This window comes from Schistocerca cancellata, chromosome 4 (genome assembly GCF_023864275.1).
Source record: "Schistocerca cancellata isolate TAMUIC-IGC-003103 chromosome 4, iqSchCanc2.1, whole genome shotgun sequence".
Lineage (NCBI taxonomy): Eukaryota > Metazoa > Arthropoda > Insecta > Orthoptera > Acrididae > Schistocerca > Schistocerca cancellata.
In genome coordinates this window covers 612,560,709-612,576,253 of record NC_064629.1, presented here as the reverse complement: position 1 = coordinate 612,576,253, position 15,545 = coordinate 612,560,709, and the positions used below count along the sequence as shown (strand labels likewise).

At 40.0% G+C, this 15,545-nt stretch overlaps 1 protein-coding gene across 1 annotated transcript in view; it reads right to left on the bottom strand.

Annotated features, from left to right (window-relative positions):
- LOC126183742 (uncharacterized) overlaps positions 1–15,545 on the bottom strand; it is a 128,486-nt gene that overhangs the window by 36,775 nt on the left and 76,166 nt on the right. The window contains exon 8 of the mRNA XM_049925955.1: positions 7,567–7,655. Coding sequence (XP_049781912.1) covers positions 7,567–7,655 — 89 coding nt within the window. The remainder of the gene's footprint in view (positions 1–7,566; positions 7,656–15,545) is intronic.

The following is a 15,545-nucleotide window of genomic DNA, read 5'->3' as shown; positions in this document are numbered from 1 at the left end:
TTCCCGTAGATCAACTCGCATGGTGAAGTCATTTCCATCTCACAGGGTTCTGCTCCCTCACTAGTGTCAAGCTACCAGCGGCTTGTGATGTACCCCGCACTGACTGTGTTGTGACACATCACTGCCATGTCTGTGCAAATTCTACACGCAGCAACACATTTTTCTGTTGGCTTATGCACTCCAAAGCAAAGTTCATACAGTCATATCTCTAACTTCTGGTTAGGGATATGATTCTAGCTCACACCTCAGATGAGGGGCTCCGGAATGACTGAGCTGAATGACCCATGTTTAATAACTTCCCTCTCACTCATTTGGGTTTTCAAGCAGTCAGTCTCTTCCTCAGTGGCTTCCAAGACCCGTCATATATATTTGCCACACACCCCACATGCAAAATCGAAGCTTCATCCTTCCCCCCAAACCTACCAGTTCCACCAGTGAAGTCTCCTTCTAGGAAGGAGATCACAGGTAACTGACACAACCAGTAGTTACTGCCGTACAGCATTTCTTCCCTCACACATTGGTGTCAGCAATGCTACTTTCACCATACGAAGTGCAAACCCTGTGGATAAACTGGACATAAGGCAGAGAACTGACAGTCCATACTTAAAATGAATGCCAGGACTGGACCCACTGGACTGACTTGGGCAAAGCAGTCGTCGCTGGGCTATGGCAGTAGATGACTGGTGCGAGTGCCTTTGCTAACAACACGACATTGCCTGCAGTACCTCTCCTGGGCTTGTGACTATATCACTTGGACCCTAGATGACTAAAACCATGGCCTGGTCAGATGAGTCAATTTCAGTTGGTATGAGCTGATGGTAGGGTTAGGGTGTGGTGCAGACCCGACAAAGCCATGGAGCCAAGTTGTCAACAAAGCACTGTGCAAACTGGTGGTGGCTCCATAATGGTTGGGCTGTGTTTACATGGAATGATTTGTTTTAATCATTTTATTCTTTTAACCCATTGTTTTCCCCAACCTGAATTGTCTATGTATGTGCTCTTACTGTGTACACAAAAAATACTGAATGTTAACGGTCAGAGCGTTGTGTGCACAGATATTTCTCATGCAAAAGCTGTAAAGAAAACATAACTGGGTAAACGGGGAGGGGGCGAAGAAAGAATATATCACTTCAAATACCGAGTCAAGACACATACAAAAATAAATAAGCACAAAATGACACACAGACACAAGAAGTTGTGTGCGTAAAGGTCCAATAACAAATAGGTTAACATTGTGCACCAGCAGATAATGGACACTGATAACAGTGCAGCATCTTGAGATATGGGTACTTGACAGATATCTTTGACATCTCAAGATGTCAACAGATTTGCCTGGAAAGTCTGAAGGCTTACAATAGTGCAGCAGTTTCAAGGGCAGAAAGGGAAAATGGGAGAGAAAAATAAATAAGAGGAAAGTTAAAGAAAAAACAATGGAAATATGAAGAACCTTTCATTACACTTGTGTCAAACAATGTACCTAAATACACATGGCTAGATGGGGATTTGAACTGACTTCCAAATGTGTATCCGAAGTGATGCTTCACATGGAAAGACCCAGGCACCACGGAGTACAAGTCAAAACACGAGAGAAAAAATCGTCGAAAGAAAACAAAGAATAAATGTTAAGGCTATGGAGAACTACTAATTCAAAACAGGTAGAATGAAAACATGGCATTATTTACAAAACCATGAAACACAACAGACTTGCGCAACTGATCCACTAATAAGTAAGCTGTCAAGTCGAGTGTCATTCTGCTGGATATATTTCAGGAATTATATTTTGCTAGACAGATAAAAGTTCTTAGTGGTGAAACAACTGCTTCAAAAGTATGAAAAGGATGACAGAGGTCACAACAATTTTGTATAAAAGTTACAAGTGATCAAGAAATGAGAGCATCTTTCCTAAACAGTATAGTAGTGAAGTAACAGAACAAGTTATATCTTAGTCACAACACACATGGGGAACAGCAATAACCAAACTAAATGAGCAGAAAAATTCTGAAACTGAATGCCAATGGTAGTGGTGTAGTTAATGCCTACAAGAACTCTATGATGTTTAGTGAGGTTATTACAGATTCTGAATGCAAAATAATGATGGTGAAGATAAGCACCAAATGTGCATCAAATACCGTTATCAGATGCTTCTCTAGATCACCTGCCCCAGAAGCAGTATACTTAAAAGAAAACTTTGAGAATATCACACAAAGTTCTGACTATGGTAATGGGAGAGATTTCACCTTTCCAACTACAGAGAGCATGGCACAGAGAAGACTGAAATTGGGCTTGCAATATCACTTCACTGCAGAAAATTGTAGCATGATTCCTTCTGTCAATCACTGCATGAACACCAAAATGACACATTGAGGTAAGAGAATATAAAGTAAACTATAACCACTCTACAGAGGAAAAGCAACTGGACTTTGTGGGATATCTGTACAAATCTGTGAAATTTATGTGAAAGAAACTTGGTTCTCTTTCTAACAGCTATTGAATATACATCATTGGAGCAATGAAGCATTCCAAGAGACTGAAAAAAGGAGCAAGGCAGTCACATTCTCACGAAGGACCATCCAACAGATATGCGTTGTTATACAATGATCGTGTCGAACTTCCTTTTGCCCAGTGTGCTGCAGCAACTATGTGGTATTGACTTAACAAGATGTTAGAATTCCCTGCAGAAATATTGAGCCATGCTGCCTCTATAGCCATCCATAATTGTGAAAGTGCTGCCAGTGCAGGACTTTGTGTACTAACTGAACTCTCAATTACATTCCATAAACGCTCGATGGGATTCATGTCAGGTGATCTAGGTGGCCAAATCATTCACTAAAATTATCCAGAATGTTCTTCAAACCAATTGTGAACAATTGTGGCCTGGTGACAAATGCACTGTCATATATAAAAATTCCATCAATGTTCGGGAACATGAAGTCTGCAAATGGTCTCCAAGTAGCGGAACATAACAACTAACAGTCAATGATTAGTTCAGATGGACCAGAGGACCCAGTCCATTCCATGTGAAAACAGCCCACACCATTATGGAGTCACCACCAGCTTGCACAGGGTTTTGTTGACAACTTGGATCCATGGCTTTGTAGGGTCTGCACCACACACTAACCCTACCATCAGCTCTTACCAACCGAAATCGACTCATCTGACCAGGCTGTGGTTTTAGAGTCATCTAGGGTCCAACTGATATGCTCACGAGCCCAGGAAAGGTACTGCAGGTAATGTCATGTTGTTAGCAAAGGCACTCGCACCAGTCATCTACTGCCATAGCCCAATGCCAAATTTCATTGGACTGTCCAAATGGATATGGTCATCGTACACCCCTCATTTATTTCTGTGGTTATTTCACGCAGTGTTGCTTGGCTATTAGCACTGACAACTCTACACAAACGCCACTGCTCTCAGTCATTAAGGGAAGACCATTGGCCACTGTGTTATCTGTGGTGAGAGAGAACGCCTGAAATATGGTATTCTAACCACACTCTTGACACTGTGGATCTCAGGACATTGAATTACCTAATGATTTCTGAAAGGGAATGTCCCATGCTTCTAACTCCTACTATCATTCTGCATTCATAGCCTGTTAATTCCCACTGTGTGGCCATAATCACATCAGAAACAGTTTCACACAAATCACCTGAATAGAAATGACAGCTCCACCAATTCGTACCTTCTCTATGTGGTATTACTGCCATCTGTGTACATGCATGTCACTATCCCATGACTTTTGTCACCTCAGAGTATGTGTATATCACTGACTTCAATATGCTGTAGAACGTTTTATGCTCCCATACTGACTTCAATATTTTTTTTTTTTTTTTTTTTTTGTATATATAAAAGACATCATATTTACGCCAGTGATTGTAACACTTTATTTATTTCATGATTGCAGTTTCAGCCTTAGGCCATTATCAAATGCAATGATAATGGCCAAAGGCCGAAATTGCAATTGTAAAATAAAGTGTTACAGTCACTGGCATAAACATGATGTCTTTTATAAAGTTGTACATGACTGTGAATCCCAGGTATAAAAAGATAATTAATTGACTTCAATATGCTGTAGAACATTTTATGGTCACATATTATAGCAATTTTAAGACATAAAAATGTTCTCTGGAAGAATTAATAACTATCTCATGAATCTCTGCCTTCTCTGCTCACACATGAACCCAGAAGGCAGTGTACAATGGTGCCCAGGTTACAACAAGTTCCTCAACTTCTCGAATGCATCCAGTACAATTCCACACTGTTGTGTCGTGAAAAAAAATAGAAGCTTATCGAATAACAGACCATCTTTTTGACTGGACTGAGGACTTCCCAGCAGCTAAAGCTCTACATTTCATTCTAAATACGGTGAAATCATTGGATGTGAAAGTTAACTTTGGTCTTGGGCCAGTGGATGATTATATGACTGTTACTTTTCACCTAACATATAAGCTCACAAGCCTGTTTTATGTATGAAAGTTGCCACGCCAGGAAACTGCAGTGAAATGCTGGAAGGCCATAAAGTATGATTGCTTAGTGCTGCAACTGACTAGTAACCCTTATTATAAATTAATGAAATATGTTGTGCATGAAAAGGTAGAAAGAATCATTAGTGTTCAGTTATATGACTGGTGATCATTCACTGGCAATGGAAACAACTTTAAAACACTGAGTACTAGGCATACAAAGCAACCTAAAGTGGAATACCTACATAAAACTAGTTATAGGTACACAGTTGACACCAGATTGAGATTCAATGGAAGAAGTCGAAGTAAATGGGCTTCACTCATGAAACAGGTAGCTTACAAATCCTTACCTGTTATTAAATATTGGTCTTCAGTTTGAAACCATTATCTAGTAGGATTAATACTGTAGACAGAAAAGCAGCAAAGAAGAGTGGTATATTTTGTCATATTTTCATTTAGTAAGCATACAAGCATTATGAAGGTTTTCATCAAACTCCAGTGGCAGACACTGAACAATGGCATTTTGCATCACTGAAATGTTTACTGTTAGCCATCCGTGAGTGTATGTTACAAGAAGTGTCAGACAACATATTACTTCCTCTCACATACATTCTTGAAATGATGATGATTTTGGGAAAAAATAATCAGAGAAACTCAAGCTCATAAGATAGTTGTTCTCATTTACCATTTGTTAATGAGACAGGAGAGCGACAACTGATAGTGATACCTGAAGTATCATCCATTGCACACAGTTTGGTGGCTTGTGCAGTAGCAGATCGTCAGAGTTTTTCACCTTTTCTATTCCCATTATTTTACTTATTGGATTACAAGTAATTTTTGCAAAGTACTGAATAATTATATTATAACTTCAGATTTTTAGTTCTTAATAATCTACAAAACTGTCTCCCAGAAGATAAATGTCACAGCCATTCAACAGTTAATATTACTATTGTTCTGGAAAAGCTGAACAGCCATTCACACTTCACAGACAGATCTACATGGGACAATGACATCCCCTCTGTGTATGTTCAACAAAATTCAAGCCCTCTCCCCACCTAACCGCCATTATTTTGTTTGAAATAGTAAACTAGTGTCAAGTCCTTGACATCACAGAGTTTGTACATCTACCTTAGTGTGCTCTTATGGTAACTACGTTACAGCACTGAGCACACTGTACATTTTGTACATCTCTGCAAACACCCAAGGTCAGATGGAATGTGTGCAATGAATAATCTACTTCAGTGCAATGTTAGGCACAGTGCTATACAAGATGAAAAGACACTAGACAGTACAATGGTGGGTTCTTTACTCCACTCTGGGAGGAGACTGAATGGATACTATGACACATAAAATATTATATTCACATTATTATAACATAGATAAGAAGAATTACTTAACTTTTTACACTTTGTTCCGACAGGGGTGTTGTGAGTATTCACAACTGTCTCTGAACATTAACATGTCACTTGATACAGACAAAATACAAATCTCTCACTCAGAGTACATTTAACAATAACTGTTATGTAGAGTTCTGCCGAATACATTGATTACAAAGCTGGCCTACTAGAAGACGATGCTGTCAGCTTAGTAGATGAGTGTGGACTGGGATGAATGGGGCTGTGTTTGGCCGTAAGTAGAAGAATGGTTGCAGCAGTGTAGCCAAACATGTTTGGGCATGGGTATGCCTGTATTGTTCATTCATCGAAGTGGCTTGCAATGATTACCTTCTCTTGTGGTTGCATTGTGAGATATCAGCCTTGCTTTGGCACCTTGCTCTTTGGACGACACCACACAAAATCTTTGACTCTTTCTTTAAGTCCTGACTGGACACACTTTAAATTAAATTCTTATAGACAATAATAACAACCTTCATTAACCTGAAAGTCTGTGCCACAGAATATATCACAGAGCACACTCATGATACTTATCAGTAAGTAACGTATGCAAAGGTAACTTTGCTGGGTGGTGGCTTACTGGACTGTCAAGTAATTTGCTGCACTGTGTCATGTGTATCCATTGTTACAATCTGTGATAGTCAATGGAGGTCCCTATTAACATGGTGTGGTCCATGAAGATTGATTCTGCTAGTAATATTTTTCCATATATCTATGTGTACACACAGTACATTCCGAGATTATGGTATGTTAAAAGACCAAAGCCTAAGTGACATCAGAATTGAATGTCACATATGTCAATCACCCACAGTATGGTTGCAATCAAATGCACTGACATCACGTCTTGCCTATCTAGAGCTTGATTGTGATGCTTGCACTCAGTAAATATGACACTGCACTGTTGCATTTGTGTGACAACAAGAGCATGACCACTTCAACAAAGCTAAATCTAATTCAAATGCTCAAGAGTGTAAATAAATACCATGTAAAATAAATGAGTAGGAACGCACACGAAGAAAATAACATTTAGGCAAGGAGCAGTATGTGAAAAAACAGTTAGTCTACACCTATAATCCAATTGCAAAAACCAAAAATATCGATAAAGAAAACTAGCAACTTAGCTTTGTGGCAACACACACACACACACACACACACACACACACACACACACACACACTCTGCAATTAGGATGAGAAGTGTAGTAACAATCTAGTGGAGAGGTTATAATCAACAGAATAATTCCTTTCCATATAATATTGTGTGTGTGCTGCTTCTGATTTTGTAGGAAGGTATGTCTTGTTCTCCTCTTCTGCTACTGATAAAGGAGACTTCTTTTCACCTACTTTCAGTACTTTTGTCTCCCCACCAGTGACAGTCATCTGACAGAAACAAAATATTACAGCACCAAAAGGAAATCGTGCAACCACATTTCATGAAATGATGCTGACTTACGTAGGTTTCAGATATGCTTTAGTATGTTCCAATAACAATCAAACTGTGGCTGAGAAAAATTGAGAAGTAAGGAAAATTACTGTCATGCAACACTGTTATTGAGGTGTTACATTTCTCTGGCACAAGAAATGTTTCAAACTGCATTTTATTTGCTTATAATGATATCCTAAAACCAAAATAACTTTTTGTCTGACTCATTCCATGAATGTGCTTGGTAAAATATTAGCTTTTTTTTTTTTTTTTTTTTGAAACTGACTAACCTCACACATGTTATTGTCCCTTTCGCCTTTACAGTTGCTTGGATCCGCATCAGAGCAAGGATGATTGCATCTCCAGAATATGGACACACCTGTATTCAAATAAAGCATGCAATAATATTTTAAAAAGACAATAAATAAATTAATCTACAATGTACAACAGCAATTTACTGCTAAATAAATTTCATACTGAATAAATGGGAAATAATTTTTCTTTTTTGTATTGAAACTGATATTCCAGAGTGTAGACTGAAATGGTACTGAAATATCACAGTTCCTAACTTAAAAGGTTTCTAGTATGCAAACTTTGATTAATATATTGACAAGAATGGAAATCTCTACACCCACAGAAAGACATCTTTTGAAGAACGGGTGAAAGAAGATTATAAGTTAATATTCTCTCAATGAGGAGGCCATAAGAAACATAGCAATAACTTTGATTAGGAAGGTAATGGGACATATTCTTTTCAAAGAAAGTAAATAGCATTAGCCATAAGTGATTAGAGAAACCATGGAAAATCTTCCTGTGCCAGACAAATTCGAGCCTTAAGCCTTCCAAAGAGGAGTTCACTATACCAATCTACATGTTTTAGGTGCTGTGTTCTTGGCACACTAGCATTATTGGGGGCTGACTCCACATAGGGATCCTTTTTCTACTCCTGAGTCTTGCACAAAAAACTTGTACATGCATTAAATGCTCACTGCTTTTAGACAGTTTTGAAGAGAGTTACACTGTTGGCATGCACAAAGACAGACAATTGGTAAACTGTGTGTAGCTTTATATGAACTGTGCAGCTGTCACTGTTTGCAGCCAAAGACACAGTTATGCTGACTTTGCCCGAGTACTTCCACAGAACAAAGATATACAACTCCACTGAATAGTTGTACCCTATTAACACAAATACAGAAGTCTCTTGGACCCTGAAATGTTCCCACCAATGTTGCAATACATTTATACAGTCCTATGCTGTGTTCATCACAATGCAGATTTGGTGAGGTGCACACAAGGATGCATATTGTCTGGAAAATCCTAGCATCTCTGACCACTTAAAAGATACAAGCATCACATCCTGGAACCTTGTACTCCTCAAATAATACACATTGAACTACGAGAAAATTTACGGAGATAATGCCCACACAACCAGGAATGAAATTACCAGATTACAATATTTACTAGTGTCTGGTCTCCACACACGAGATCCTCTCCTCTCCATTTTACCCTCATGCTCTCAACGGATTATGGCATATAATGAAACTGCAGGGATGGTGACGCACTGCCATCTCTGACAAAATCAATATGAAGAACTGCCAAAGAAGTAGGTGGTGGTAATACAACACTTCAGCACTAATATGCAAATGCCACAATGAGGCTGTAAGAAACTATGGTTTTGGAGCTTGTTAGTTACAGCTGCTAATACACTAACATTTCTTATGAGCACTGAGACAGCACTGCAATATGTTGCCAGAGGTTCTGCAGTTCCATTTTCTTCCTTTCAAAATTTACAATCAGAAATATTTTTAATAACTCACAATACCACAGACAGAAGAATATCACTGATCCAAAAGAGACTTCTCTGGACAGGAAGTGAAAATATAGCTTTGTGTATTAGAAAGGAACAATTAATTCACATTAAGGTGAGAACAAACCACTTTAAACAGTTTTAAAGCCAAATAATTTTTTCCCCATGAAGATACAACTACAACAGTGCACTTTTTATTTATCTTCAGACTTTTACAATAATATTTCCACCTTCACCAGGTGCCTTATGCTTAATTTACAACTGTTCTTCCATGAGACTATTAGTAAGCAACACGAAGTCAAGAAATAGTTCTACAAAGAAATATCCAGCTGTGTAATACTTTTCTTTTATGTCCAGGTAAGGAAAATGAAACCATTTTTCATCAGTCATTTGAATAATGCTGACTTCTTCGATACTTCATTTTGGCAAGCATTTGAAAATACACCTTAATTCATTCAGTCACAAAATTATTAGGAATATTATTACAACTGTGAAAAACCAATCTATTTTTATGTAAAGTGAATTTAAGGAATGAGAAAAGGCTTATAGAAGCTATACAGCACACATGGAACCATCATGTAGATGACTGATGAATACTTGTGTAGTGTGCTATTGTGTTTACATTGTTAAGCATAAATATGAAATTTCACAACAGGCGGAACGAGGATTTTGAGTGGGGAGAGTGGCATGGGAAGAGGGTAAGGGAAAGAGAAAAATGATGTAACATTTAATATATTCCTTTCAAGAAAATTTCATGGGGCTGCCAAGTTTGACATCACTACTGAAACAGAACATTAACAAGTTTTGAGTTTAAAGTCTGTATGTGAGGCACAGCTGTACCTACTGGTTCTAGAAAATATTCCTGCATCTTGATTCATCACAAAACAGCAGAACAAGATGCTGTTTATACAGTTTTAGTGAGAAGAATACAAGAGTATGGTGCATATTATGTCACATATTTGATCTTTATTTGTAAAGAACACAGGAAAAGTAATGATATAAAATTACTTGCATTCATTACTTCATCATATGAATCAATCAATACATGCTGTTTCCTTGAGGACACCTACAGACATTTTCTTCAAACTCTATAAATACTTGTAGGGTAGATGTGAGCTATGAGATAAATAACAGAAAACAGGAAGAAGAAAACAAGCAATGCAGTGTAAATTTAAGAACAAGACAACTGCACGACATGTAAGGTGGGTTACCAGCTTCATGGGAGATCATCATGGTAAAAGCTTCCATATAGTGAAGAGCAAAATACATCAGTAACAGCAACACACATATTAATAGGGGACACTATTAAATAAAAAAGTAGAACAGCTAAAAAATCCACATATCTTATAAAAAATGTAGAACAGTTTACAAATCCACATATCTTCTCATTGAAAATTGTTACATTCACAATTGTAAATACATATGGTGACCTGCATTGCGTTAGGATGGGAGTAAGGACCTTAAGGAAAGAAATAGTAGCCCTTTACATATGGTTTTGATTTACATACTGGGAAGCTAGAACAAAAATAATGTTTCTCTTTTGTTTAGTAGGTCCAAACTGTCCATAAAAAGTTTGCGAGACTTGAGTTTTTACATATTATTTCAGTCTATAACTCTCCTGAAAATTAATTTTCCATTCGGCCACTAAATTTGACTTATCTTTGTCTTGTTATGCTATTGCTGCAATTTCATTTTAGTAATGCACTACATTTCACAGAAACTAGAGCATAATTAGAAACATTATTATTTTTGTTCTATCTTTCCAGTATGTAAATTAAAACCATATGTAAAGGGCTGCTATTTCTTTGCGAGACAACATTTACATATTATTCCAGAATGCAAAGTCCAGCAGAATCACATACAACAAAAATTTCAGGAATCAAACACCTCTAACATGAAACAACACCAAATCACAAAAGACTTCAAGCTCAATATGCCAACTAGTACCCACAGTCACTCAAGCTCTACTACCATGTCTTGCAAGGAGAAATTCAATAGAGAAACTGCAAATAGCTTTGTCATTGTGAGTTGTTCATCAGTGAAATAAATATTTGGAATTCCTCTGTAAATTTTAGTCCCATTATCTCTTCAGTGTTTGTAGTAGTGATACTTAGTAAGTCACTAGCTTCCTCTATGACAGGCTGTTCCACCTGGTGGGCAGCCAGAAAGCTAATAATGTTGCCACACCATAACCTACATGAAAGTTTTGCACCAGCCACACGCACGAGGGCAGGATTGGACGAGTGGTTCATACACGCACTGAACAGTGTAATAGGGCCGACTGGTGGGTGCTTTATACTAGTTGCACCTGGCTACAAGTGAGCTGAGGGGCACTTGGCAGTGTCCATGCCCTACAGTGTAGTGCTGGAACAGCCTATTCATACACCTAGTGCACTGTACTTCTGCAACTCCCACTAGCTATTTGGCTTTGGGAGCACCATTTAAGCTGGTGAGTAACAACAAATGAATCTCTTGTGTAATCACAAGTATCATTAATGCGTATTATGAGTGCCAAATCTCTGTAACTGTAATAAATTAGATTGCAGCAAATCTCCCACTGATATTGAGATCCCTGCTACATGACCTGAAAGCATATGAGGTGGTGATATATTACAATTAACTACCAACAAGACAACAATGTAGTTGAAATTTAACTGCCAACAGGCTATCTGCAGAGGGAACAATGTCATCTTTGTATGAACTGTAGAGAGAATTAACTCAAAATCATCAGTGCAATGGATAGCTCAAAAGCACTGAGGTGTCTGACTAATTTACTGAGTCAATTCATGGAATAATTAAAATTTAGGGTTGGGGTTGGGTTGTTTTTGGGGAGGAGACCAGACAGCGAGGTCATCGGTCTCATTGGATTAGGGAAGGATGGGGAAGGAAGTAAGCCATGCCCTCTGAAAGGAACCATTCCGGCATTTTCCTGGAGCGATTTAGGGAAATCGCGGAAAACCTAAATCAGGATGGCCGGATGTGGGAATGAACAGTCATTCTCCCAAATTAAAATTTGGGCTATAACAAACAAACACAGTTGACTTGTACATAGAGGTAGTGTAGGCAACACTACTGCATCTCATAGTGGTCAATGAATTGAGATTTGTAAACTAAGACCTGAGTCGAAACAAGGCCCCCGGAGTAGACAACATTCCATTGGAACTACTGACGGCCTTGGGAGAGCCAGTCCTGACAAAACTCTACCATCTGGTGAGCAAGATGTATGAAACAGGCGAAATACCCTCAGACTTCAAGAAGAATATAATAATTCCAATCCCAAAGAAAGCAGGTGTGGACAAATGTGAAAATTACCGAACAATCAGTTTAATAAGCCACAGCTGCAAAATACTAACACGAATTCTTTACAGACGAATGGAAAAACTAGTAGAAGCTGACCTTGGGGAAGATCAGTTTGGATTCCGTAGAAATACTGGAACATGTGAGGCAATACTGACCTTACGACTTATCTTAGAAGAAAGATTAAGGAAAGGCAAACCTACGTTCCTAGCATTTGTAGACTTGGAGAAAGCTTTTGACAATGTTGACTGGAATACTCTCTTTCAAATTCTAAAGGTGGCAGGGGTAAAATACAGGGAGCGAAAGGCTATTTACAATTTGTATAGAAACCAGATGGCAGTTATAAGAGTCGAGGGGCATGAAAGAGAAGCAGTGGTTGGGAAGGGAGTAAGACAGGGTTGTAGCCTCTCCCCGATGCTATTCAATCTGTATATTGAGCAAGCAATAAAGGAAACAAAAGACAAATTCGGAGTAGGTATTAAAATCCATGGAGAAGAAATAAAAACGTTGAGGTTTGCCGATGACATTGTAATTCTGTCAGAGACAGCAAAGGACTTGGAAGAGCAGTTGAACGGAATGGATAGTGTCTTGAAGGGAGAATATAAGATGAACATCAACAAAAGCAAAACGAGGATAATGGAATGTAGTCGAATTAAGTCGGGTGATGTTGAGGGTATTAGATTAGGAAATGAGACACTTTAAGTAGTAAAGGAGTTTTGCTATTTGGGGTGCAAAATAACTGATGATGGTCGAAGTAGAGAGGATATAAAATGTAGACTGGCAATGGCAAGGAAAGCGTTTCTGAAGAAGAGAAATTTGTTAACATTGAGTATAGATTTAAGTGTCAGGAAGTCATTTCTGAAAGTATTTGTATGGAGTGTAGCCATGTATGGAAGCGAAACATGGACGATAAATAGTTTGGACAAGAAGAGAATAGAAGCTTTCGAAATGTGGTGCTACAGAAGAATGCTGAAGATTAGATGGGTAGATCACATAACTAATGAGGAAGTATTGAATAGGATTGGGGAGAAGAGAAGTTCGTGGCACAACTTGACCAGAAGAAGGGATCGGTTGGTAGGACATGTTCTGAGGCATCAAGGGATCACCAATTTAGTATTGGAGGGCAGCGTGGAGGGTAAAAATTGTAGGGGGAGACCAAGAGATGAATACACGAAGCAGATTCAGAAAGATGTAGGTTGCAGTAGGTACAGGGGAGATGAAGAAGCTTGCACAGGATAGAGTAGCATGGAGAGCTGCATCAAACCAGTCTCAGGACTGAAGACGACCACAACAACAACAACAACAACAACAAACTAAATTTAAAAAATGAAGTGGAGACAGGTATGAGAGATACTGTAATCCAGACCAGTAATTACACTCCTGGAAATGGAAAAAAGAACACATTGACACCGGTGTGTCAGACCCACCATACTTGCTCCGGACACTGCGAGAGGGCTGTACAAGCAATGATCACACGCACGGCACAGCGGACACACCAGGAACCGCGGTGTTGGCCGGCGAATGGCGCTAGCTGCGCAGCATTTGTGCACCGCCGCCGTCAGTGTCAGCCAGTTTGCCGTGGCATACGGAGCTCCATCGCAGTCTTTAACACTGGTAGCATGCCGCGACAGCGTGGACGTGAACCGTATGTGCAGTTGACGGACTTTGAGCGAGGGCGTATAGTGGGCATGCGGGAGGCCGGATGGACGTACCGCCGAATTGCTCAACACGTGGGGCGTGAGGTCTCCACAGTACATCGATGTTGTCGCCAGTGGTCGGCGGAAGGTGCACGTGCCCGTCGACCTGGGACCGGACCACAGCGACGCACGGATGCACGCCAAGACAGTAGGATCCTACGCAGTGCCGTAGGGGACCGCACCGCCACTTCCCAGCAAATTAGGGACACTGTTGCTCCTGGGGTATCGGCGAGGACCATTCGCAACCGTCTCCATGAAGCTGGGCTACGGTCCCGCACACCGTTAGGCCGTCTTCCGCTCACGCCCCAACATCGTGCAGCCCGCCTCCAGTGGTGTCGCGACAGGCGTGAATGGAGGGACGAATGGAGACGTGTCGTCTTCAGCGATGAGAGTCGCTTCTGCCTTGGTGCCAATGATGGTCGTATGTGTGTTTGGCGCCGTGCAGGTGAGCGCCACAATCAGGACTGCATACGACCGAGGCACACAGGGCCAACACCCGGCATCATGGTGTGGGGAGCGATCTGCTACACTGGCCGTACACCACTGGTGATTGTCGAGGGGACACTGAATAGTGCACGGTACATCCAAACCGTCATCGAACCCATCGTTCTACCATTCCTAGACCGGCAAGGGAACTTGCTGTTCCAACAGGACAATGCACGTCCGCATGTATCCCGTGCCACCCAACGTGCTCTAGAAGGTGTAAGTCAACTACCCTGGCCAACAAGATCTCCGGATCTGTCCCCCATTGAGCATGTTTGGGACTGGATGAAGCGTCGTCTCACGCGGTCTGCACGTCCAGCACGAACGCTGGTCCAACTGAGGCGCCAGGTGGAAATGGCATGGCAAGCCATTCCACAGGACTACATCCAGCATCTCTACGATCGTCTCCATGGGAGAATAGCAGCCTGCATTGCTGCGAAAGGTGGATATACACTGTACTAGTGCCGACATTGTGCATGCTCTGTTGCCTGTGTCTATGTGCCTGTGGTTCTGTCAGTGTGATCATGTGATGTATCTGACCCCAGGAATGTGTCAATAAAGTTTCCCCTTCCTGGGACAATGAATTCACGGTGTTCTTATTTCAATTTCCAGGAGTGTATATCATCATGCGGTTGAAAATATCCTATTATTTAACACATCAATTAAAAGGAGTCAAATGACAAACCAGAGTACCAGGCTTGATTAGGTAGAAATATGATACTAAAGACAGCCATCACAAACATTCTCACTACATGGTGAACTACCCAAGTTAGTGACACAAATGAACATCTGAGCATACAAAAATACCATGAATTCTAAAACAGAAATCATCAAAGAGAAATCAACACCTGTTAAGTAAATGATGAAGATAAAACAAGATTTATGCGTATACCTAGACACTCTCTATATAAGCCATTTCAGTCTCATTGTCAAGATATGAAAACGAAATCACTAACCTTATTAATGAATACTATATTTAACTAAC